Below are 26,446 nucleotides of genomic sequence, written 5' to 3'. Positions count from 1 at the left end.
AAGAAATGTAATCATTCTTAATTTTTGACAGAAAAAATCCAGTGAAGATGTAAGTACTATGTAACTTACCCAACTTTACACAGGTGGACCCATGAGATGATCAGGCAATAGGGGGTCTTCGGTCCAAGAGATGCAAGTTTAAACTTTGAGTCTAATATTCACTAGCTCTTGTGAACTTGGGCAAGTAATTAATTCCTCAGTTGCCTCATCTGTAAAATGGGGATAATAATCTTTCCAAACTCATGCCATGTGAAGACCAAGATGCATATAAAACAGCACAGTGCCTGACACACATAGCCAACACTCAGTGTGTATGAGCTCCTGTCATTGTTATGGATCTGTCATTGAGTTTAGCTCCCAGGGCCACATTAGTACTCCAGACGTGAAAAGTAAGGTTCTGTCAGGGCACCTGGGTGGTTTCGTTGAGCATCCAACTTTTGGTTTTGGCTCAGGTCATGATCTCAGGGTCATGAGACCAACCCCTACATTAGGCTCCATGCTCAGTGGGGAGTCTGCTTGAGATTCTCTCTCTCCCTCTCCCTCTGCGCCTCCCCCTGCTTGCACACATACACCCGCACTCTCTGTAAATCTTTTTAAAAAAGAAAAAAGAAAAGTGAGGTTCTGTTGCAAATGCAATTTAATCCTACCACGAACATAAGAAGATGCAGAATTATGACTTGGTAAGTGTAACCTCCCGATTGTCCTATTCATAAACAAAAGAAGCAAATGAAGGAAAATCCTCCACAGATAAATGCTTCTCCTCGCTACCATTGGGCAGACACCCTACATCTGATTTCTCTCTCTAACTGAAGGATTCTGTCTTCTTGGGTGCTCAGTAAGGAGGAAGGACTGGGTTTTTGTAGTCTTTTATGACACTTGGAGAGGTACAAACAAGGTTCAGAAGCTATCACTTTTTCAGCGATTCTTTTGGCACCAAATAGGGTGCCAAAAAGAAAGTCTCAGTGTTGGAGAAAATGTATGTTCTTTTGTACCCTGAAAGAAGTCCAGCAACGTGTACAACTCCTGGGGCTTATTGGACCAAAAAAACCGCTTTTCTCCTAATTTATATGGGTGTAGTAGGCTACAATGAACATTTGGGGGCCAAGGGGAATTTTTTTAATTAAAAAAAAAAAGCTTATATCTATAGCTTCCTCTATTCCTGTCAAATGAATTTAAAGTAGATTAAACAAAAGACCTATATAATAATATTAACAATGTATAGATCTTTTGTTTAAACCACCTTAAATTACATATGTGTGTATAGAGAGATTAAATGGAGAGCGTAAACTTAATGACCATGAGGGATAATACAGCTGTGGTATTTAAGCAGAAAAGTTGGTTGTGAGTTTCCTGGGGCCAAGCAAATAGGAAACATAAGTTCTGTTCCTCTTGAGATAAGGACTACCAGGTACTAAGTACCTATCATTTCCTGGGTACTGTATTAAGTCTTTATGTTTTATTTCAATTACTTTACACTCTACTCTTTAAAATAGATATCATTCCCCATTTAACATATGAAGAAGCTGAGTCTCAGAACAACTAAATTGCCTAAATTCATGTAACTGGAAAATGGTAGAACCAGGATTCAAAGCCAAAAGCTGTTGAAGTATTATATGCATTTTTTTCTACCACTTCTTCCATTAGAAAAGAAAAAAGAAAAGAAAACCAATTTCATAACCATTTTCCTCACTGTAAATTACAAGTGAAATTTCTCCTGTGGAGCATTACAACCATAGGTGATTTTTATCTGGATATGGGAATAGGGGAGAGAGGGAGAGAAGAAGAGGGAGGGAAAAACAGAGAGAGAGAGAGAATATGTATTTCCCCTCAGCTGAGCTGCCATAAATAAACTGGATATCAAAAGAAAAGACTATATGCTTTCAAGCTCCATGTGGAAAGAGAAGTTCCTCTCTCTACACATTATGATGGCAATGCAGTATTCGAACATCAGGACTGCTCGACGTAGACCGTTTCTCCTGCATTCAAAATAAAGGACCTCTGAGTCCCAGGAAGCTAGGCTCAGCGCTGAAGAACACAGGCTGCTCTTTCCGCCTCAGCAGTGTCTCCAGTGGCTGCCAAAGACAGACTCCCCCCTAAGGGAGCCACTTACCTATGGGCGCAGTGTGCCCCCTTGTGAGCTGGAGACAATGTGCAATTTCCTGAACGACAGCCAGCCTTCAGAGCAAGCTGTAACTCGGGCCCCAGACGCCAGGGGGCACCACGTGCAACGTAGTTGGAGGTGTGGGATGTGCATTACTTCTGTACCTACTCCCAGGCTGCAAAGAGAAATGACTGATATGAATATTTATTGGAAACGTTATCTAGTGCTGCAAATCCAACATAAAAAGTCATGAACTTGGAGTCATTAAGCCCCTTTCTGCCACAAACTACTTCACACAACCTTGAGCAAGTCACCCCACTCCTCTGGGCCTCATCTGCAAATGGGAAAGTTCGACCAGGTGATCTGCAGGGACCCATCCAGCTCTAACAGTGTGAACCTACCACAAGAGAGAAACTGTCACCTCTCTGGTCTCCTAACTGGCCTCAGCTTTCTGATCCTGTTTGTTCACTACTGCCGAAAGGGTAAGATACAGCTATGGTTTTATCACATCTGTAATACAGCACACGAAACCATTCATAAGTGGGCCATTTGCCTACTGTTCTTTGCCTACCACCACATTCATTCATTCAATCACTCTTTCAAGAAATATTTATTACATCCCCCACCGTGTCCACGCTATCCCAGGCACATGGAACTACTCGCTGTTCCCCTAATGTGCCAGGCTTCTTTGTGCCTCTGTGTTTGCTTTCACTGTTCCCTGTGCTATGGATGTGGATGCCCTTCTCCCACTTTCCACTAGACCAACTCATCTTCATCTCAGCTCAAATCATTTCCTTTCTGAAATTTCCTGGATAGCTACCATCCTCTGTGGCTTCTTAACATTTCATACCTCGGTCATAGTATTGAGCATATTGTTTTGAGATGGCACGTGTACATGTGTAACAAGGTAATATCTTGATACCCTCAGAGGTGTAATTTTTCCCTCTACAATTTCCTTCCTCTGTGTACTTCTCCTACCACTGACACGGAGGCTTTATATATGTACTATCCTCACGTTACGGCAATTGCTGCCAACATCAACAGAGAAAGAAGGATTCATTGCACAAATCTGAGCACCAAAATGGACTTGTGAGATTCATAGCAAACTTACGAAGCTGATAGCTACTACAGAAAATGTTTTCTAGATTTCAAGAGCCTGCACATTTAAATATCAATATTTATACCATAAGCAAAAGATTCTGCAGCCAAGAGATAAAGACCCGGCCTACCCAGCTACTCCATTCCCACTCCCACCTAGACTAGAAAAAAGTTTCCCACACTAGAGTTAAAAATGGGTGTCGGGCTTCTGCCACCTGCCTCAAGCCAAGTGTCAGGTGGGAGTGAGAACCTATGCCCCACTTCCTTTCTTGGACCTGGAAAGCAGCGGCAATGTAGAGGTATTCTGAGCCAGTGGTAGCATTAAGGAGAAAATGTGCTGTGCCATGTAGAAGCAAGGGAGGGATGAGAGAATCTCTGAGTTTTCCCCAGAGTGGCATGAAAACCAGAATCTGGAATCTCCTGTTCCCCAAGAGGCATAAGATATTGATGAAAGACAACCAGTAACCCTAAAGGTCCCAGAAGTCAGAATGAGGCAGATACAAAGAGAATGCATGTCCCCATGACCAGGGACTCTGCAGATGGCCAGTCCCAACACTGTGGTCCTTCCATATGCATTTCTTACTTGTCTCTGTATCTCTAGTGGCCAGCATAGTGGCCAATAAATGTTCATTTTGTAATATAATAGAGCCAGGAACATGGAGCAGTAAAGAGTTAGCAGAGAACCTGAGTTCTGTTCACACCATTTTCTTTAATTCTCCATGTATCCCCAAGTACCATTAATAATAAAATAACTCTCTATCTCATAGAAACAGAGAATAGAATAGTAGTTGCCAGAAGCTGGGGGGGGCAGAGAATTGGGGAGATGTTGGTCAAAGGGTACAAAGTTATTTATAAGATGAATAAATCCTGGGCATTTAATGTATAGCATGGTGACTATAGTTACCAGTACTGTATTGTATACTCGAAACTTGCTGAGAATAGATCTTAAATGTTCTCACTACACACACACACACACACACACACACACACACACACACAGAGGTAACAATGTGAGGTAATAGAAGTGTTAACTACCTTATTGTGGTAATCATTTCACTATATATGGAGAGACAGAGAAACAGTCATCATGCTGTATGCTATAAACTTACATAATATTGTCAATTTATCTCAATAAAGCTGAGGAAACAAGTTCCCAAGATCACACACATACAGTAGTAGTAGTAGTAATAATTATTATTTTTTTAAAATAATGCTAACTAATCCTCTAATGAGGAACTGATGAGAAAATATGAAAAACAAATGACAAGTATTTACAATTTCAAAATCTTGAGGGCTCCAAGCTCTGTGAGTACAAGCCAAGACTGGAAACAAACACCAGAAGTATTTTTCAATCATTAACACTTTATTATATTAATACTCAATATATTAATTTTTCTCCTAAAACTTTATATAACAAACATCATAAATAGATGGACAGTTTCCTTACAAATAGGAGCATCAGGCCAACGTCTCTATTTAGCAAATCTTAATAAACATGTGTACTAGATTCTTATCCCCATCCTTGCCACCCCACCCCACCCTGCACAGCCCCTCCCACACGCTCATATTGTGGTTACATTTTCTACATTTTCATCCACACGGAACAGAATTTACCAACAGAATTCTCCGGGAATGGCACCGAATCACAGTGACGGCAGAGCTAGAAAGTGGTCGTCACTGCGCACAAACAAGCGGGCCAGGCGCGCCTTCCCTCCCGCCCATCCATTTTCAAGGGGTTAGGGACAGTGGAACAGCTCAGGACTAGGTTATGGTTCAGAAGCGCCAGAAAGTTGACACTATATCTAATACAGAGCTTTGAGAATTCCGGACAGGTCTTATCAAGAGGCCGATGAAGTGGAGAGAAGTGGGACCACAGAGGACTTGCTGCAGAGCGCTGGGGAAGGAGTGGCATTTCGGGGTTTCTTCAGCCAAGCTGACATTCAGGCGTGCACATAGCGGACAATGGGAGTGACACAGGTGCAGCCCACTGTCACCAGCACTTTCTCCAGCCGGAAGGAGCGAGAGCAGCCCCGAGGTTCCCTCCGCAGGACCAGGAACTCCTGCTGGATGGGTACCGAATTCATGGAGCTGTCTTCCTGCCCCTCAGCATTGATGCAGCCCGAGTACCTGCACTGGGCCTCCGCAATCTCCGAGGGGAACCGGTGGGGGTCCCGGGTGATGCTGCAGGGGGAGCGGACAAAAGCAGATGGTGAGACAAGGGAAAGGGAGATAGACAAATGTGAGCATCCCACCGCACTGGGCACTTACCTGTAGAGAGGCATTTCCCAGCAACCCAGGGCTGCAGCCAGATGGCCTGGGTTCATCCACTGCCCTTCGGCAGGTGCTTAACTGCCTAAGCCTGTTTCCTCCACTCTAAAATGCGGGTTCTCACAGGTCTCTTTCATCGGACTATTGAGCATATTCAATGATACAAATGCACATGAAACACTACATGCTGGCATTCAATAAATGTCAGATCTTTTATTTTTCATTACACTGTCATAATTATTATTCATCCTTTGCTAGATATATAAAATATCAGTAGAAGGTCTCCTAATATACAGTCTACAAAGCCTGCTGCTTGGAAAGGAAAACCAAAGCCCCAGAGGTCTTTGAATCCAGCACATTCTCTCAGTTTCTTCCTTCATAGCCCCCTCTGCCAGGAGGCACAAAGGCAGCAAAGCCATGCCAGCCAACTTGCCACCATACACACTCCCTTCCTTGTAGGAAGCCATGCAGGAGCCCCAGAAACACTTCTAATTGCCCTGGAATCTGTTTTCATACTTCTATTTGGAACATATAGATGAGTGCTTGGTATTCCCAGATCCGACACATCAGACAATATCACAGGACAGTACCCTGAACACCGCATCCCCATCTTTCATCCCCTCTCCAAACTGGCCTTTCTTGTCCACTCTGCCCTCCTCCCCATTCCTTGAAGACTGATGTCTAATCTGAGTGGATCACTCCACACTGACTTTTCTGGTTCCCACTTATCCCCATGCAGAGATCATTATGGGGGCTGTTTTAAAGAGCCCTCTTCCAACACAGAAAGGTTTGTCAATTCCAACCTAGGGCTTCAAGAAGCAGGAAAGCAAACTAGCAGGACCTCTGACCACATAGGAGGACCTAGCCCAAAACAGCAAGAAAAAAATGTGAGCTCCCAGGCAAAGTGGGATTTCTGTTTTTAAGGGTAAATATTAGGGCTTTAATTTTTTTCTATATTTCCTAAATTTTCTACTTTATGATTAGAATAAATTAACATATTTTTCAAAAGAATGTGAAGATCAGTCTCATTTACACTTACTTGTAATCCCAGGGGGAGCTGGAGCGGTTCTGGAAATCATTTGAGATGGGAATACCCTGGTTTTGCCTGAGGATACGGATGTCAACCCTCACACTATTATCCTCTAGAGGAGGGCACAGGGCAGCATCCCCTGTTTTTGGGTTTTTCCGAGATGCCACCTCCCTCAGGAGGGTGAGCCCCAGCACCACCAGCAGCAGGGACTTGACCTAGAAAATAGAGAAGGTTGAGTTGGTTAGGGACTCTGGTGTCCTTTGTTGGCAAGAAGCACCCCATGCGCTAGCTGAACTCAGGATCCCCGGTATTTTATGGGACCACGGCTTCTTTCTAAACCTCAGGTCCTCATCTGGAAATGGGAACAGTCACTCATGAAGATATCAGGGTGCCAAACTGAGTAGTAAACTCATTAGCCTCGTGATTGAGCCTCCCACAGTCTGACAGCTCCTCAACAGTGGGACAGAAAGGTGTCAGGATCTGGGACTGGGTTTAAATCTTGAACTGGCCTCATCACTGAACCTCTGGTTTCTCTTCTTTCCAACTGGATTATAATACTTGCTTTATAATAATATTCCCAAGATTAAATGCAATATTCTATGGAAAGCACCTATAAATTTATCTAATAAAAATAAAGGATTAATAAATGATAGTTCTTGTTTTTATTTCCAACCTCATATTTCATGACTTCTCCACAAAATCCTTCCTCCCAGCCATCCCTCCACCTAGAATACACTGCCCTACCACTATCTATCCAAATCCTACCCTTCCATCAAGGCCCCACACAAAGGTGGTCTTCTCCAGGAACTGTCTCTAAAGTCATTCAATTTGAAATATGTTCATTTTCCTTAAATCATAAAGCACTTGCCATTTGGCATTGAATGCCATAGCATTCAAGTGCCATGTCTTTATTGTCTGGAAATGTACTATTTTTGTTCAGGTCAGACAGACACCTATTGGATTGTAAGTTCCTGCAGGAGAACGTATCACAGAACAGGTGTTCCACAAGTACTTTCTGGATGAATGGAAGAGCAGGTGAGTGAATGAATGAACAAAACAATACAATTAAATTCAAAGCATTAAGAAGAACACTGCACAAAACCAACTACAGCAAAGTTCCAATTATCCATGCTCTTTGAAAGAAGCAGGGCCACTAATGACGCACAGTAACAGAGAATAAGGAAACTATTTGCCTTTAGCTCTGGAACATATATTCTTTATACTTAACATCGATATATCGGTCTATCTGGTGCTATAGGAATGCAAGAAGAAAGTTCTCTGTGAAGACCTAACTAAAAGAAGAGCTAAAAATCTCTCCAGCTTCCCTTTGTTGCAACCACGCTCTGCTCACCCCACCATCACAGCCGACCCTTACTGGGGACGGACGAGGCCCATCACCAACTCTCAACATAAAGCAGAACAAGAGCTGAAGTGCACTTGCTTTCATTCTCTGGGTTCAATACTGTTCAGGCTCACATCCTTCATGGGTTAAGGTAGGGGCGGCGATTAGACATGTCTGTTTAAAGGACCTCCTTTTTATATTTTACAGATGCTGGAGGCAAGCAGTGACAAGAGTATGCAGAAAGGTCACGGTGTCAGTTTGCTGTACTAAGGTAGCTGATACTAAAAAGAAGTTGAAAGCAAGATTGACTCTGATAAGCCCGAAGTAGGCTGATTTGCCTTCAGATAATCAGCACTTGTCTACTTTCATCTACTACAATCATTCATTCATTCAACTCTGTCTTGACTCCATATGTGGTGACTCAGGACACACGCTCTGGAGTCAGATGTCCTGGGTCCGTAACTCAGTTTCAGGACTCTGACTAGCTGCGATTCAATTTCCTCCACCAGGAAATGTAAAGATTAAATGAAATGATCCACATAAGGCAGGAAAAGCACTGCCAGCACGTGGTAAGGATTCAACACAGGGGGCTATTAGGTCGACCTTGTCTGAAGACACACAGTGGACAGGAAAGATGTGGAATTTGCCCTCATGCATCTTCTGTCTAGACAAAGTGCTATGAAGTAAGTTCTAAAAAGTTAAAAGATGCCTACTGTGACCACAGGGTCCTTGGCTTCCCAAGCCTACCAATCACTTCCTTTGGTTTCTTAAGAAAATTCCTCCTGTGTATTTCCTCTTTCCTCTTCGGGATCAAATTCACTGAGTCACTTCTAGCTTTCATTATCAAAGCTTTGAAGTCACTGTATCTTTGGGTTATATGATTCAGCAATTATTTCCATGCTTCTAACAAATCATTATATTTGCTTATATTCTTGGAGTATTTTAGAACACACCTTCACATCTCATTGAAAACTGGATTCTCACAACCCCCTCACGAGGTAGGTAGAGCTAGTATTAATTATCCCAGTGAGACTGGTGAAAAGAGTCATGCCTGAAAAGTAACAAACAACTTGGTTGTGTTCACCAGCCTGCTGGTGCCAGTCTGGGGACTCAAACCTAGCAGTGGTCAGTAGTGTTGCCATTGAAGTTCGTTATTATTATCAATATATAGCCACTCGTGGTGTTTAATCTTAGCTTTGTCCCACAGGAGGAGCCAAGCTTTGTAAGCAATGTGACAGCTGTGTCAGAACTGCATGAGCGTTGGAAGTCACAGAGCTCTTTATCAGGAAATCAGATGATGCCTGCAAATCACTCTAGTTTGTTCCACAAAGCTTTTGATCTGCAACTATAGATTTTAGTGGTTATGCACCAGGGGCTTTGATATGGCTCTTGCTGATTCTTAAGAATGACATACACAGCACTTCTTCTCTGAGAGGTTCAGAGCATCTTATAGATTTGAATTCTTATAGGTCACCTCTGAGGCAGATAAATAGATATCACTCCTACTCTGTACAACAGGAAACAGAGGCAAGAGAACACACCAGTGAAGGTGGGCAGTATCAGGACATTGACAGCCCAACTCTACTGCAAGCTCACCTGAGACCATCTGAGTATTTGTCTCCTGAACTTCTCTGTGATGTGCACTTACAGGAATGAACGTTCTCCAGAGCCTGACCAGTTCCTAGGTCCACAAGAATTTGCCTCAACTACTTATTGAATGTGTCCTACCTGCCTGTACCTCCCAGCTTCTAATCATATTCTAATACCCCTTGTACCGCCATGTTTCTTGCAGATGGCCCAACAGATTACTTCAAACAAACAAGAAATAGAAATGGCTTTGGAGCACAAAGCCATCTGACAGATTTGTTTAGACACAATGGCTTCAAATTTAGAAATCTTGCCTCTGAACCACTCAAGGAAAAACGTACTGTACTTGAGGTTGATAAACCTAGATTCATATGCCAGTTCTTATGTGTACAGTACCCAGTGATGTTAAATCACTTGGCTTAATTGAGCTGTTTTTCATCTGTATGATGGAGAAAGTGGTCCCAATCTACTTCCCTGGGTTGACAAGAGTTTCAGAGGTAAAAATAATAATATTATTAATATTTAACACATTGAATGCTTTCTCTATCTTTACTGGTTAATATATTAAAATGGCCAATTTAACTAAAATCTAAGCCATTTCAGAGTACAGATTTAGTCATTCTCAATGATATCAATTAATCGCCCAAGAAAACCTCTGAGGGAAATGCCATCATTATTCCCCTATACAGTTAAGGGAATAATTATGCACAGAGCAGCTAAGTCATTTACCCAAAATCCCACATTTAGTAAGTAGTGGAGCCAGGTCTGTCTGACTCCAAAGCCTATGCTCCCCAACTATTGCACTTTGCTGCATTTCTGGTATTCTCTAAAACAATACATAAATATAACATAGTATTATCATCACCACATGCCATGACCTTTTATGAAATCCAAGCTTTTTTAAGTTACACGGCTTGTAAATGGAGAAAAAAAAAAAGAGGGCTTATTTAAGCACTGGCTTATATGGCATATAATTTCCCAAGCCCTGTTTTCAAGCTCCTCTACATTATATTCTTCCCAGGTTTTACCTGACTAATGCCAGGCAAGACTCCAGACCCAGAAGAGGTAGATTTCCATCACACTAACATCTCTCTCTCCTCCATGAGGAATGAGGCAATGCAAAAATAATGAGCTAAGACATAGCAAATTTCCCTCCTCTGGGAGCTATCCAAAGTTCAATACTGAGTGGTTTCACTTCCTTCATCCTGGGCACTCTTTGTCTACTACAACTGTAGTCTTAGGGGAATCATTAAACCTTTTGGGCCCCCACTTGCCTTAGCTAAAATACATGTGTACGTATCCTAAAAGGCTGGAAGTCCCCATGATGAGATAAGAGTTTTAGACCAATGTAACTCTATAATGGTGGCCACAGGGAAGATCATGTTCAGCTGTCTGTGACACCAGAGGTGAGCAAGCTATCAACCACCTATGCAAAAGCCACCATATGAGAAGCTATGCTTTCCACCCCATCATAACTTCTAGTTATTTGTTCTTTTTCTCCACCAGACAGGGGTCAAAATTAAAATCAGTTCTGTTCTTAAGAAATATTCTCAATAAAGACGCCAGTGAAGCCTAATTCCTTAGAAATCTGCTCTCCTGAAATCCTAGGGATGGTGGCTACAAAAGAGGAATTCTCTGTACTCACCATGGCCGTGTTGCGCAGGATGGTCATTGTCATTTTGCTCTGGTTGCCTGCTTTGCGTAGTAAATTCTTCCTGTGTGTGTGTCACCCTGTATATGCCTGTGCTGTGTCAATGAGAGTACCTGTCAATTTTATAGCAATCACTGTCCTTATTTCGATTGACCTCCTTACTGTCTTAGTTGTGGTTACCCCAGAGTTACTGACGAATGTAGTTTTTTTTTTTCTATTCCACTTCCTGAAGGGGAATCAGAGAGGGACCCTAAAAGGGGATGACGGAAAAAGGACCAAATCTTCCTTTTCTTCCACCCCCTTGCCCTCAAATTACAGCAAAATTCTTAACTAATTTACTACAGAGATGAACCAAATTACAAATTGCTGTCATGATCTTTTATGTTCTTCCCCAAATGGCTAACGATTCTTGTCACGCACCATATGTTCTACTTTCCAGTCATGCAATATGAACCATGATTTAAGTGGGAGATATGTCATCCTTAGAGGGTCCTTGGTATTAAATGAGAGGACTATCTTTAGCTCCATTTTATGAATGGGGAAACAAAACCAAAGAAATTAATGACATCAGTAAGAAATTCAGAATTATATCCGCAGGTAGTTTCAGAGACTCCCTGAACAAATTCTATTTTAACCCAATGTTTAAAATCCTACTGATGCTGAATAAATAATCATTTTCATAAAACATATAATTGAACATTATCTTAGCCATCTCTCTTTTTTTTTTTTTAAGATTTTATTCATTTATTTGACAGAGAGAGAGACAGCCAGTGAGAGAGGGAACACAAGCAGGGGGAGTGGGAGAGGAAGAAGCAGGCTTGCAGCAGAGCAGGGAGCCTGATGCGGGGCTCAATCCCAGGACCCTGGGATCACTCCCTGAGCTGAAGGCAGACGCTTAACGACTAAGCCACCCAGGTGCCCCTATCTTGGCCATCTCTGATTGAGGATATTTTTTTTTACAAAAATGAGTTAGCAAGTAGAACTTTTAAATGCTCTAACATAATTTTAAATGACCTACAGAAAACTAATTTTTCTCAGTTCCAATTCAAGTCAACAAACATTTATTAAGCACATACTATATGTCTGGTATTATATTCTAGGGATACACAGATATTTCTGAAATAACAGTAACTTACTTTTTTTTTTAAATCTCCATTAAGATCAGGGAAAATTACCTATGCTCTTTTTAAAAGGCAGGGTACACTCTAGCAGGCAAACTACTTTTCTATCACAACATGTTTGAATAAACTTTCCTCCATTTTCTTTAAATGAAGGAAATGAAAAGGAAGCAGCTCTTGGGTTCATTGGAAGCCCTCCAAGACTGATCGAAATTCTTCTGTGATCATGAGCCTTTCATCCATATTTCTCCTCCCTATGCCTGTGGATTCTTCTCTGCACCTCTCCTCTGGATCAACGAATTTAACTCCTGTAAGAAGGCTTCCTTGAATCGTTCCCTCAGGAATCTTTCCCTTCCTCGTGACCTCTGTGCTCATATTTAGTCTATCTCATACTTGTGTGTATGTTTTAGGAGGGTTTTCTGAGGGCTTCATGGACTTAGGGTAACTTTAGTTTCTCCTCCCCAATGATCTCTACCAGAGTCCTTCTCTAAATATACATCCCCAAATCTACAACCTAAATTAAAAGAGTACATTTTCTATGCATATACAGATTCAAGACAAGTCCCCTAGCTGACCCCTTCCAGCCAGACTAAAGCCCCTAGGCCACTGTATTAGAGAACTTTCAAGGCCGTGCCAGATATGTCCTTCCATAGATTCAGGGAAGTTAGCACATAAATCAAGAGCCATGTTTTCAAAGTTGCTAATTATCAGTCATGCTACCAAAGCAATATATGCAACAGACCCTTAAAAGCATATGAAATTGAGCGGGTTGAGTCACTTGCTTTCTTTGGTGGTCTCTTCTCTATTCAGAGCCAAATCTCAATGCATAGAAGACTACACCAGCCCTCTTGAAAGAAGGAACAAGTAAGTTATTTTGAATTAAGAGTGCCTAATTCAGGGCACCTAGGTGGCCCAGTCGGTTAAGCATCCAACTCTTGATTTCAGCTCATGTCATGATCTCAGTGTCATGAGACTGAGCCCCACAACAGGATCTGTGCTCAGCATGGAATCTGCTTGAGATTCTCTCTCCCTCTCCCTCTGCCCTGTCTCCTACTCACACTCTTGATCTCTCTCTCTCTAAAATAAATAAATAGATTGATAGATAGATAGATAAAATCTTTAAAGAGTGTCTGATTCAATACAAGAGGATTTGCTGCTGCATTGCAGAGGACAATTAAATGGCCCTTTATATAAGAAGGAAACTGACCTTTTACACCCAGCAGTCACAAAGTCTTCCCTCATCAGGGTAAAAATAAGTAAGTCATCAAGATATCAAACTAGTAACCAGCTATCGCCAAGTTCAAATTGAATCAACAGATCCAGATCACCATTTCACCTAACATTTATTAAGCATGTCTTACATTGCAAATTATGTGCCAGTACTAGGGACACAATAACAAATATATGATTAACACACAGCTGGTTATGGTGGACGCCCTTCACTGAATACCCCTGTACCACCCATGACCCAAGCTGTTACCACCCTTTCAGAGTTTCAGTAATACACGTGGACCTGTCATTCAACTCACTGAATGCCAGGAAACCCTACGCAGAAGTCCAAGAACCCACAGAAAGAGATGGCAGAAGATGTTGTAGTTCCAAGAACGAGTAACACACAGCCTCATGTGTGCTAAAATATTATAGCTGGTCAGACAATCAAGTTAGCAAGATTTTTTTTATGCCCTACTATGTGCTGGAAGCCATGCCGCACGTTTGTTGGGGCTACTCTTACAGGAAATAGACTGTACTATTATAGTCTCTACCTTAAAGAGTTTAAAATCTGGTTAGGGAAAGAAAGCAAATAAACATATATTAATTGATAAGATGATAACATGAGACTGTTGGGGATATTGAGAGTTAAACATACACATTTAGTTTACATTGGAGAGATTTTATCCTCAAAAAAGGTATATCTGATCAAGATATGCAGTCATAATCTAGCAGTATATATGTGGATATAGAAATTGATGGCTAGAAGTGAGGAGTACCACAGCAAAAGGCTAAAATAGCAGCATGATTAATAATGGTCAGGCAGCAGGCTGCAATGACATGGCTATCGTAGGCTAGATTAATGATGACCCATGTCATGCAATGGCAAAATATTTAGTAAAATTATTACCTGCAATAACCTAGAGGTACAATAAGAGCTATAGAGAAAGAGATTGGAAAACAGAAGGTTAATTGTGTATGTTAGATGCTATTGTCTGCATTTGACAAGGTAATACAAGAAAGAGCTGGCGAGTTTATAAACAAAATGAAAGAGAATGAAGAGTCCAAAAATTCAGAGCCATAAAAAAACCCTATTTCTATACTATTTGAACCCCTATTTCTATACTATTCTAACTATTTCTATCCTCTAAAAACAAAAGATAGATTGAAAAGCCTTCGAGGGAGAAATGTCCAGTAAAACCTTTCAACCAATAAACTTTCTACAGGCAAGAATCAAAATGAAGCATCTAGTAAATGCTCTTAATTCTGTAAAAGGACTCAGAATAAAGAGTGTAAGGGTATAGTTCTAGTAATCTACCACTAAATCAAGAGAGGGAGAGAGACTTACAGGAATGAAAAAGCAAAGCAATAGAGAGTTCTGGGAATTATACCATGAAAAGAACCAACTTAGATAAAAGTTCACTAAGTTTTTGAGAGTTCTCAAAGTTAGTCACAAACCAACTCTCAGTCCTGTAACCATCTAGGAGCAGGAAGTAAGGCCCCAAGGAAGGTATATTCGCCAACACTATTTCAGATGTGGCCAGAGATCACTGGTGGGGAGAAAACTCCCAGGAGGTGGAGCCAGGGACCACATGAGTACTTGGGAGGTGAACCCCTCTCAAAAAACAAAATCAGGGTCTAATCAAAGAACATCCCACATGCCCTGGCTATGGGATCCCCACAATGTCAACCAAGCAGGATTTCAAGGTTGTTACAGACCAAAACTATTATGCACCTCCCACTCTCTCTCTTTCCAAGTCTAAGTGTTTTATCCCAGTCTAACCCGACTGATAGAAACATTAAGTAATCTTACAGGCTTTTCTGTTTATTTTCATTTTTTTTTTTTATCAGAGGTCTGACTCCTTATCAAAATGGCCAGTTGAATGATATCATCATATACAGGTCTAAAGAACACTTATAAGGAATTAAATGCAAAAAATAAACTGAGACTATCATTCACTATCTTATTCACTAAACACAAGCTATTAGTTTATAATCTACTTTAACCTCAGTCATATCTCCAAATGATCTTAAAACACTACTTTCTAATTTCCCTGAAGCACTTCTTTATGTTAGAGTCAGACCTTTCTGAATACGGGCTTTTAATGCCCATCTTCAAGCTTCTTACAGCTCTTCTCCTTCTCAATCATAAAAATTCTTCCTCTGCTTAGGCTATTCAAACAATCAAATACATGGCTTATTTGCTTTTTTAGCCCCTAGATCATTTAGAAAGTCCACGTCTCATTCCCTTTTAGAACCTTACCTCTCTGTCCCGTTGAAGAAAACCATGTGGTAACATGACCACATTTGTTACAGATGTAAAGCTACAGACCCCACAAACTCCACATAATCCTTTTTTCCTCCTTTTAATGCAAAAGGTTATTTCCTGTTCCAGGATTCTTTGTGCCTGCTAATTCAGTTTCACCTATTTTGTTTGAAGCTAAATTCAAACTCATTATGAGCTTTCTAGAATCTCCAGAAACTCACACTCCATAGCGACCAACCCCTCTTTTTTTAAGTTGAACACATTTTCACTGTGAAAAGATTTTCCAGAATAAACAACTTTACTTTTGATTTAACCACTAGAAAGAGCTTATTATAATGATCATTTGTCAATGAAAATATTATGACAGGATTCTCATACACTGATGTTTGCGGGCATAGGGATTATGTGCGGCTTAGGTCAACAGAGATAGAAAACACAGAAAAGGCCTCCTTCCCCTTCTCTCTGTAAGTGTCTCAATATCTGTGTGTGTGTGTGTGTGTGTGTGTGTGTGTGTGTGTGTGTGTGTGTGTGTGTGCTGTGTGTGTTCTGTCTGTCTGTCTAAAAAAGAGTATAATTCCTGATCATCTGATGAAAAAATGAATCTGTGTGAAGAGTTGCAGTGAAGAGAGATGAAGGAAGAGGAATGGAGACAAAAACTGACAGGGGAAGGAAGAGGGAAAGGGGAAAGGAAAGGAAGGAGGAAGGAAAAGGGGAAGGAAAAGACTTAACAAAGGAGTTTCCCCAGGGTGCCGTGTGAGAATCCTGGATGAAACAAGGTTGAGGTCACTGCAGAAAATTCCAGATCAAATGAGGGACCCCTCAATTCTGAATCTATTCTCTGGAATGTGGAAGCTTTTTGCACCAGAGTTTTATCTCCTTGTTAACAAAAACACCATTTATTAAGTGCTCACTCTGTGCCAGTCACTGTGCTGGGCACCTAAACTAACATGGATAAGAAGAAAAATAAAAGTACTGTCCAAAAAAAAGAAGGAAATCACCAGGACAGTTTACTCCACACAGGAGAGCCATGAATTTTATCTTATGCCAGATGGCACCTCTGTTTTGGAGAAAACTTACTGTGGGCCTTTGGGAAGTGCAATGATAGAGACTTTCTCTATCCAGAGTAAATACAGGGAGGAAAATGCTGTTCTTCCAGGGTAGAAACTGAGAGGGAAGGTGCTACACATACACATAACAGGAATCTGAGTTACCCCCGGGGGGAAGAGAAATGAGGGATGCCGGTGAGAAAGTGTGGTAGCTGACAGAGCAGGAGAACTTTAAAGAGTCAGGAGCCTAGTCTTCAAAGTGTTTCCATGCCTACATTGTACATTGTCTTCCATTAATTCCAGGTCTAAAATCGTTTACACACAAGAGTCCCACAGTGTTGACACAGATGCAAAGTGAGGCAGAGAGAGGACACAGTCTCAGAAACAGAGGCAGCAGGAGTGGAGCAAACAAACATTTGCAGTGAGAGAGTAAACACCGCCCCCACACCCCCACCATTCAGGAGGGTATTACTGCTCAGCTTGATCCTGGGAACTTGTTAAAAAGGTAGAATCTTGGGGCCCCTGGGTGGCTCAGTCAGTTTACCGTCTGCCTTCAGCTCAGGTCATGATCTCGGGGTCCTGGGATTGAGCCCTGCATCAGGCTCTCTGCTCAGCGGAGTGTTTGCTTCTCTCTCTCACTCTCCCTCTGTGCTCTCTCTCTCAAATTTAAAAAAAAAAAAAAAGGGTAGAATTTCATGGTGCCTGGATGGCTCAGTTGGTTGAGCTTTTGACTCTTGGTTTTGGCTCAGGCTCCGTGTTCAGTGGGGAGTCTGCTTGAAATTCTCTTTCTCCCTCTCCCTCTGCCCCTCATCCCTGCACAGTCTCTCTCCCTCAAATAATAAATAAATAAATCTTAAAAAAAAAAAAGGCAGAATCTCTGTTGACAGATATTAACTAGACTTATTGTGGTAATCATTTTGTAATGTATACAAATATCAATCACACACTTGAAACAAATATAATGTCATGTATCAATTATATCTCAATTAAAAAAGAACGACAAAGGAAATGGTGTACACTAAAAGAAATTAAAATAGAAAATGTATGAAAAAATAGCTTAACCTCACGAGTAATCAAAGTAATGAAAATTAAACTAAGATAGCATATTTAGCCTATCAAATTGGCATAGATTTTTTTTAAGATTGATTGATTGATTGATTTACCAGAAAGAGAGAGCACACAAGCAGGGGGAGCAGCAGGCAGAGGGAGAAGCAGGCTCCCCATTGAGCAAGGAGCACTTGATCCCAGGACTCTGGGATCACAGCATGAGCCAAAGGCAGACACTTAACTGACTATGCCACCCAGGTGTCTCAAACAGGCATAGATTTTTAAACATGCAATATGAATAGGAGAATAGGGAAAAGGGGCACTTGCAGGTATCACAGATAGGAGTGTTTTGGTACAATTTTGTGTAGGTCACTTAATAATATGGAGCAAAAACCTATAAAAAGGTCCACCCCTGGGAATTGTTCTAGATAAATACAGATGCACTCATATATCCACATACAAGGATATTTACTGGGGAAAATTGAAAGTGCCCTAGATTTCCAATAGTAGAATAATGGTTAAGTAAATGTCAGCATGCAGAATGATAGAACTTTTATAGCCATTAGAAATTGTTTTCCAAGAAAATTTAATAATTTTAAAAATACCTCTGTTGTAACATTTGTTGAAAATATCAAGACATAGTTCATATAATGCATGACTTTACTCTGTATGTATAGATACATACATACTAGGTATATGCATACGTGTATATATATGTATATGTAAATGTACACTCATAGAAAAGTGCCTGAAAATATACACAAAAAAAAAAGTAGAATCTCTGGTCCCCACCCTAAACCTATTGAATCGGACTCTGCATTTTCACGGGAGTCCCATCACATGAAAGTCTGGGATGCTTTACGGAACCTTTAAAAAGTGTTGAGATTTCCGGTAAAATCACAGCGGGGCTCACTTGATGCATTACATTCTCTGAAGCAGAAATGGAGAGTCAAGTGCCCTGGAAAAGTGATTGGGACAGGAAAACCTGAGCATTAAATCTCAAAGCTGTACGCCCTCATAGCTAAGAACCATAAGGTTCCTCAGTGAGGGCAGGATGAAGGGAATAATAGGACAGTAAGGTTGTTCCATGTCATAATTCAGCAATAGCTGCTTTAGGGTGGCCTAACCAAGCTACCCACAGGCTAGCTGCAAGCAACTCAGGTTTCGTGCAGACTTTCACTTACTCAGCAGCCAAGCTGATTTCCTGCATCGAGGTGGATGGAATTAGTCAACATAAGACCCGAGTGCCGATGCTTGGGGAAAGCCCGAGTGAGTATCTGTCAAATGCTGTCGAATTTTCCTGGCTTCCTCCCACTAAAATTTCTCCTCAGTTTGTTTCTACCAGGGTCATACAGGAACCAGGGATCAGCAATGTTTGCTCCTGGACTTTCCCACCGTTGTCATACTGACAACCAGCAAAGTTCTGGGGTGGAGAATTGGGATGGCCAGTCTAGCCCCAGAAAGATGACCTTGCACTCCAGGTTAAATTGCCAATTCTTTACATATTGGCTCGAGTCTAACGTGTGGTCCCAGGCCAGTTCATTAAAGAAAGTCACCGTCCAAGGGGCGCCTGGGTGGCACAGCAGTTGAGCGTCTGCCTTCGGCTCAGGGCGTGATCCCGGCGTTCTGGAATCGAGCCCCACATCAGGCTCCTCCGCTATGAGCCTGCTTCTTCCTCTCCCACTCCCCCTGCTTGTGTCCCCTCTCTCTCTGGCTGTCTCTATCTCTGTTGAATAGGTAAAATCTTTAAAAAAAAAAAAAAAAAAAAAGAAAGAAAGAAAGAAAGAAAGTCACCGTCCCAAACTTGCCATGTGAGGGAAACTCATTTTTCAGCTTCTGCTGCACAAAATGTTTTGTATTTCTGAGCCCTTGCTCTCTCTGGGCCAGTTCCTTTTTCCTGGACTGACCATTTCAGTTCTTTCTGCTCATTTAGGTTCGCCACAAATTCTTAGCCTCTTCCTCAAAATCCATCTCCTCTGACTGGTAACCCACTTGTATCTTTCCCTTTTCTGATCTCTCAACTTACTCTCATGCCATTTCACTAAGCATTTACTTAGAGACAACTTGTCTATTGTCCTCTTGAACAGCTATTTGTACATGCTTTTGCTTTTTAAGTTTTCAAGTGTTTATTCCTAATGTGTTCTCTGGATCTTACACTCTTTAAAGGAGACAACTGTGACTTCTGTTTTATGTTGCCACCACTCCTGCACCCCCAGCAAAATATCCTATTCATACCTAGTACTCTGAATATTTACTCACTTGATTTAATCTGATGTTGACACTAGTTTATTGTTTCTTCCACCTAGTTACTTGCTGATGAAGGGGATCAAAATATGCAGGAAAAGCTCTCTGCCTACACCCCTCCCCCACCCCAGTCTTTCTGTCTAAAAGCAGGGCATAAATTTCCCTTTGTAAAGGTGTGTCCTTCTCCCATTATGAAGAGGAGGATAACTTACTCACGGGAGGCAACTCCTATCAATGGTGAAGTCCCAACTGGAGTCTGCATAACAAATCCTACTAAATATCCTTATCTTTTATTAGTTTCCCCCGCATACCTACCTTCCCATAATTTACTTCCCCTAGAAGTCCAACTCTTTGTCTAGTTACTTTTCCATAGTTTATCACTCTTTGTTAAAACAGAATATGATTCCCCACATCTAACCACTTTTTTGGTCCTTCCTATCTCTTCCATGAAGACTTCCAGATACATATGTAATAAACTCTTTTTCCTGTTAATCTGTCTTTTGTCAGTTTAATTTACAGGGCCTGGGTGCATAACCTAAGAGGGTGCAGGAGAAAGTTTTCCTCCCCTACATTACTTTCAATTCCTAATAGATCAGATGGGCTGCCCCAAAAATTATTAAAGAGGGTTATTTTGAACAAGAGAAAATTTACAGACACATAATATTGTTTTCAAGTATTTGGAAGTTTTGTAAAATGGAGAGAGATTAGACTGTCCACCAGAAGGTCACACCAAGATGTTGGGGAATATCAGGTAGTGACATTCCAGAGGGCAATTATATATTGGGGGTCTCTTTAGACTGGACCTCCTTGAAGGTCTCTTCAACTTTGGGATCCTATGAAAACCAAAAACAAAACAAAACAACAAAAAAAGTATTGATATTTTAATTAAACCCGCAATCTCAGTCTTGGGAGTAGGGTATTTATGAGTGTGTACATGTGGGTGGATACAGTTATGTATCTTCTGCCCTTTTCTTCAGTTTTTTCCTCTTTCTATGGAAAACGATCACATGACTCCAAATGCTAAAAATTCTGCGTACGTTTCCCACAAAGATCCAGGTTAAGAAGAGAATAACTTGGGGGTGGGGGGAAGACCAGAGAAAGAGCACCGAAACAACCACCCTGCTGAGAAATGTGTTACTTTCACTCCTGCATGGGACTGACTCACAGTGATGACTCTCGGGGCTCCCCTCATTTGCATAGCAACACCGTAGAGTGGCAGGATGAAATGGGTTTCCTGCAAGGGGCAGTTCATCGTTGCGGAGGTGAGGGACTGCAGGGTATACAAGGGAGAAGGGTGGGAGAGGAGGAAAGGAGAGTGGAAGGGATGTGGGAATGAAAAGTGGAGCCCGTGGGAGCAGAGAGCAAGTGCTCCCCAGTTAGCAGGCTTGTTCCACAGCTCCCTCCGTTGCATTTGACCCAAGAGGAAATCAGAAGAAGGTGGATAGGGAAAGACATCAGGGAAAAAACAGGTGTACTTATTTAAGCTGGGGAGAAATCTTCCCATAGATTGCATGTTTATGTCCATTACCCAGGTTTTATGCTAAGCAAATAACCCAGAGAACACCACTGCTGACTTTCTTATTCCATGACACCTCTCATACCCTATAAATGCAAGTGTCCAGAGCACCCCTTCACCTGGTCCCCAACTCACAGTAGCCATTAAGGCAGGAAGGTACCTCTTTACTTTTGCTGTTGGCCTCCATCACAGATGTCTGGAGCTGCACAGGTCTTTGGGGGTAATCTGGTTCAACCCCCTCAGCTGATGATGGAGGTTGGATGGCTTTCCCAAAGACTACCTCTGGGGGAGGAGCCAGGCTTGGACAGAGGCCTCTTGACTCCCTCTAATATCCATCTTCAAATAAATGGGCTCTTCTCTCCAACTCTTCCAGGGCCATTTTTCTCTTTAACAAAGTGCTGTCAAGGAAGGAAAGTGATTCTAATATTAATAGCCTTACATGGTAGGGAAAGCCCTACAGCTCACAAAGCATTTTCATAGACTTGATTTTATTTGCCTCTCACAATTGCACGAGGAAAAGATGATAAATCTCTCCGTTTCACAAGTTAAGAAATTGAGACCTAAAAAGTGCATGGCAACTGTCCAAAGCCATGCAGTTCTCAAATAACAGAGCTTGCAATCCAAAACAGGGCTTCTGACCCCAAGAACAGAGAGGTAGTGCAGATGCAGGCTGGAGAAAAGTTTACAACACAGATGCCCAGGACACGGTGGAAAGGAGAACCAAGTCAGAGGATCAGCCCTGAAAAATGAGCAGCATCTTCTAAGTAATGTCTGGACTAGAGTCAGGACACCTGAGTGACTCTGCCTGTTCTCTGAAGATGAGGAGAAATATAACCAGCCTTTTACTTGTTTTATTCTTAACCCTTTATAGCCTTTGCACATTGTTTTACACACATTTATCTGGGTGCCAACAAGATAAATGGAAACAAGAGCAGGCCAGATGGTTTCAGTGACAGCTCTTACGATGTCTTGCTCTACTGACTTTTCATCTCCAGTTCTCGAAGATTATATAGCGGTGGGAAGTTGCCTTCTCTGCACTTGCTGTTTGTAATGATAGAATTTTTAAAACAATTCCGTTAAGTCTGAATTGCAAGTACTACGGAAGGTATTATATGGGAAGTACATAGTTTGAGATCTTAAAAATTAACCAAATCCTAACCAGAGTAAATTTGGCAATTTAAAAAAAGTGTGGGTGGGGGTAAGCAACATATCTAATGTCAGCAAGGATGTTGGACAAAGGGCATCCCTCATACATACGTGTGGGGATATAAATTAGTAATTTAGTGAAACATGTCTATAACTTTAATAATGTTCGTATTTTGTCCATTATGTTTTATTAGTCATAGTAACATTTTTAAAAAGTAGAACTATGCACATGGTTCATCTCCAACTTTAGGCTACGTTTTTGGAGATTTTATCCACTTTATTATAGCTCTCATTCAGGACTCCATCCACTTAAATTAATAGAATAGCAGCACACATATGTAAGATGGCATGAGCCAACCTTTCTATGCCAAGGTTAAATGTTGGTACTTAAAGGTAGGAAGGCTTAGCTTGCCACCAAAAGTACCTGCTGGGAAAATGATTATCAGAATGGTAGATCTCAGCAGAGGCTAATAACCTCCTACAGGCTGTGGGAACATACTCAGGGTTTAATAGTAAAAATATTTCACAAACAAATTTAGAATCTTAATTCTCTCCCTTGAGGAAAGACTGAAGAGAATGAGCTAGGATTACATGCTGGTTAGTATCGGACCAGACAGAAACCAGCACTCATCACTGAGGCATCAGACCTGACAAAGAAAGTGAACTAGGTTTATATTTCAGCAAACTAAAACGAAATTAAACAAAAACCAATTTCATTCTAAAATTTTTCCAGGAATTAAATGAAACCCCTTGAGATAAATGGAAACATCCCAGAGTTCTACCCACAAAACAGAGAAGCCCCAAAATCACAACCCTCAAAAAGGCTTTTTAACAAGATGCTAGAAGATTCATTCCGATCTGCCTCCAAGTGGTGCCAGGGCCAACAACGTGTCTTGTGGGTAGAACTGACACTGGGTGCTAAGAGTCATATGCATTACCAGAAGGGACTTCAGATCACCTATTTCAACCACCTCCCTTCCCAGATAAAGAAACCAAGCACTTCCCTCTAAGGAAGTGGGTTGCCCAGCCTGGCTCGCTAACTCAGCCACATACTGCCAGAAAACGGAGCGGAGGGGGGTGGGGGAATGGGATAGGCTGGTGGTGGGTATTAAGGAGGGCACGTATTACATGGTGCACTGGGTGTTATACACAAGTAATGAATCATGGAACTTTACATCAAAAACTAGGGATGTACTGTATGGTGACTAACATAATATAATAAAAAAATTATTATAAAAAAAAAAGAAAAGAAAAGGAACTCAAAGGCAGTGCCCTTGCTTCCCAGTGCGGGGCTCATTTCCTCTGCCAACTCTGGGCTCTCTGGAGAGATTTCCTGTGCAACCCGTGCATAGTACTTCACCTCCCCTTTTCCCTACTCTGAAGCTCAAGTGGTGATACCTGGCTCCTGAGAGGGGAGCGACCATGGCAGGGGAGATGGAGAACTCCCACAGAGCTCTTGCCAGGAGGGAGTAGTGAGGCGACCAGTACACAGTGATGCACACCTGCCTTATTCCACTGACCAAACCCTTTGGGGAAACCTGACCTTAGGAAGTTTGGAATCATCAGGATCACTGGGGATTGAAAACTCAGGAAAAATGAGAAGGGCATAACTGATTCTCTGGTTTCTGTGAGCCTTTCTCCTTATTACCTTCGTCCTCTGTGTTTTCCTAACCATACCTCACAGGGCTGTTGTGAGGACTGAGGTAACAGTGCCCACACGGGGCAGATTCCAGTCCCTGGGAGAAAGCTGACGAGCCCAGTGCCATGAGCTAGAGATAAGGGTCATTCCTGTGAGAAGCACTTGAGCTACACTGACCAAAGGGCAGGAACCATCAGGAAGTGGAAAGGCAGGGAAAAAAACAAAACTCAGGAACTCAACAAGGGGAAAATTGTTTCAAATGGCTTTGGTCAAAGGATCACTTTTTTTGTAAACACACCAAAATGAAACATTTCGTTTTCGTGAAACTTGGACTTTGCAGTAGTAACGGAAGTATCATGGAGTATTTCTGTGCTGGCAGGCACTTCTCACTTGCTCTTAGTCATGCCTCACAAGCACCCTCCAGGCAGTGAGTATCCCCATTTTACAGATCAAATAACAAGCAGCTCAACACTTACCCTAAGTTATTTGGTAAGTGGCAGAGGAGAGACCCCATTTCAGCAACTCTTATCAAATTGTCTTTTTTGACAACTATCTTTTCATATTGACACTTCATTTATCCAGGAGAGTTAAGGAATAAGGTAGCATAAAATTTTCCAAGATAGGACATATTTCTCTAAGGCCCACAAACTATCTTAACTATTTCTATGGCAAAATTAAATGTAAACAGACTTCTCTTTTTGAGTGAACTATATAGATAACGTATATTTTTTTTGTCCTGGTAAATCTGGGCCATCACGGATCTTAGCGCTGTATGGCAGTGACACCCTCAAGGGAGAACGACCTCCAGAGAGGTCACCCCTACATGAGCGGCCTATCAGTGCCTACAGCAGGAAGAGGAACATAAGGACACTGAGCAGAAACATATCCTTTAAATGCTTACCAACTTCTTTAATGTTACTGTAAGCTGGGAAACTACACACACACGCATTTTTAAAATACTGATGTAAAGACTCACTGAGTTCCTAACAGTCAATTTAACACCATTAGCATCTATCATGGCTGCAGGACACATGGTCTTCTCCCTTCAATTCTTTTGGTTAGCTTGTAGAGCGCTGAAATGTCAGCAAGGTAAACTTGGCTTTACGGCTATTACAGACTGCTAGATCTGCCTACTCTCCTATTCTGCCTCAGTTTCTCCAGGTGTGAAGGATAGTGAGTCCTACTGACAAAATGCTGGACCTTTCTGGAAATGATCATTTGAGACACCCCCTTTTCTTCATATCAGTACCCCATGGTAGACCACACCCCTTTTTGATACTCTCATGGCCCCCTCAATTCCTATAGTTCTTATTGTATATGCCCTCATTGTATTTTAGAATTTCTCATTGACACATTAGATATAAATCCGCAACCGGGAGGCCTCAAGCGTGTGCAGTCCTATATTTGCACCCACTGCTGAGCAGAGCACAATACAGGACTCATTGCCAGTGCTCAGTTCATGTCAGATTCCACCCTGATGCCACTTCCCTCTCCTGACTCTGTAGATATTTCCAATAGAACTTGGATCTCACATCTGGCAGAAAAAAAAAAAAATCAAAGATGAAACTAGAATTCCCCATCTTCTGCCCCATGGTTTCACGGTAAGGTGTTCCCCTCATCAAAAAGGGAGAAGGAAGTACTTCACCAATCTTAGAACCAACACAACCTCCTTTACAGAACAGCTTCCAGTTCATGTGACACAGGCCCCCATAAAGTCACGCTTTTTTTTTTGTTTTTTTTTTTTTATTTAAGTAAACTTAAAAGTTCTTGGGAAGCTACTCAGAGCATTACAGCAGGAAAGAAGCCACCTGGGCCCCTTCACAAACTTCCGCGCAAAAAGATGAAGAGCTGAACATCCAGGTGCAAGTGGTTTCACAAGGATCCTGTAAGGGGATCTCTTTATGGGCCAGAACTCACAGTATTGAGATGTCTGATATATCAGGTATTACATCACCATGAATGGGCTTTGATTCAGGCTCAAAAAAGGCAGACAAAGGGTCAACTCTCCTGGACTTTCACTCACTGGCATCCTACGGCCACTTAGGTATTCCAAATTGGCAAAGTTTGGCTTGCACAACTTTAACTGATTAATGCTGGTGTCACTGAGGAAGAAAACTGCCTAAAGTCCTAAGCCCCAA

General features: G+C 41.7%; 1 protein-coding gene across 1 annotated transcript; it reads right to left on the bottom strand.

Annotated features, from left to right (window-relative positions):
* Positions 1-4,773: 4,773 nt before the first annotated feature.
* On the bottom strand, positions 4,774-26,430 carry IL17F (interleukin 17F). The gene is made up of 3 exons (XM_045805241.2): positions 21,684-26,430; positions 6,507-6,712; positions 4,774-5,380 (listed from the first exon to the last, which is right to left on the bottom strand). Exons 1-3 carry the CDS (start codon positions 21,708-21,710, stop codon positions 5,140-5,142), a joined length of 474 nt encoding a protein of 157 aa, XP_045661197.2. The 5' UTR covers positions 21,711-26,430; the 3' UTR covers positions 4,774-5,139.
* Positions 26,431-26,446: the final 16 nt, after the last annotated feature.

This window comes from Ursus americanus, chromosome 29, assembly GCF_024610735.1.
Source record: "Ursus americanus isolate L20-20 chromosome 29, mUrsAme1.1.p, whole genome shotgun sequence".
Lineage (NCBI taxonomy): Eukaryota > Metazoa > Chordata > Mammalia > Carnivora > Ursidae > Ursus > Ursus americanus.
The sequence above is the reverse complement of the archived record's forward strand: the minus strand, read 5'-3'. Positions and strand labels throughout refer to the sequence as shown.

Coding starts and splice junctions, on each gene's coding strand:
- IL17F (XM_045805241.2), bottom strand. CDS start 21,710: ATGGAGGCCAACAGCAAAAGTAAAGAG. Junction 6,713..21,683: donor CCAACAGCAAAAGTAAAGAG/GTACCTTCCTGC, acceptor TCTATTTTCTAG/GTCAAGTCCCTGCTGCTGGT. Junction 5,381..6,506: donor AGCTCCCCCTGGGATTACAA/GTAAGTGTAAAT, acceptor CTCCCCCTGCAG/CATCACCCGGGACCCCCACC.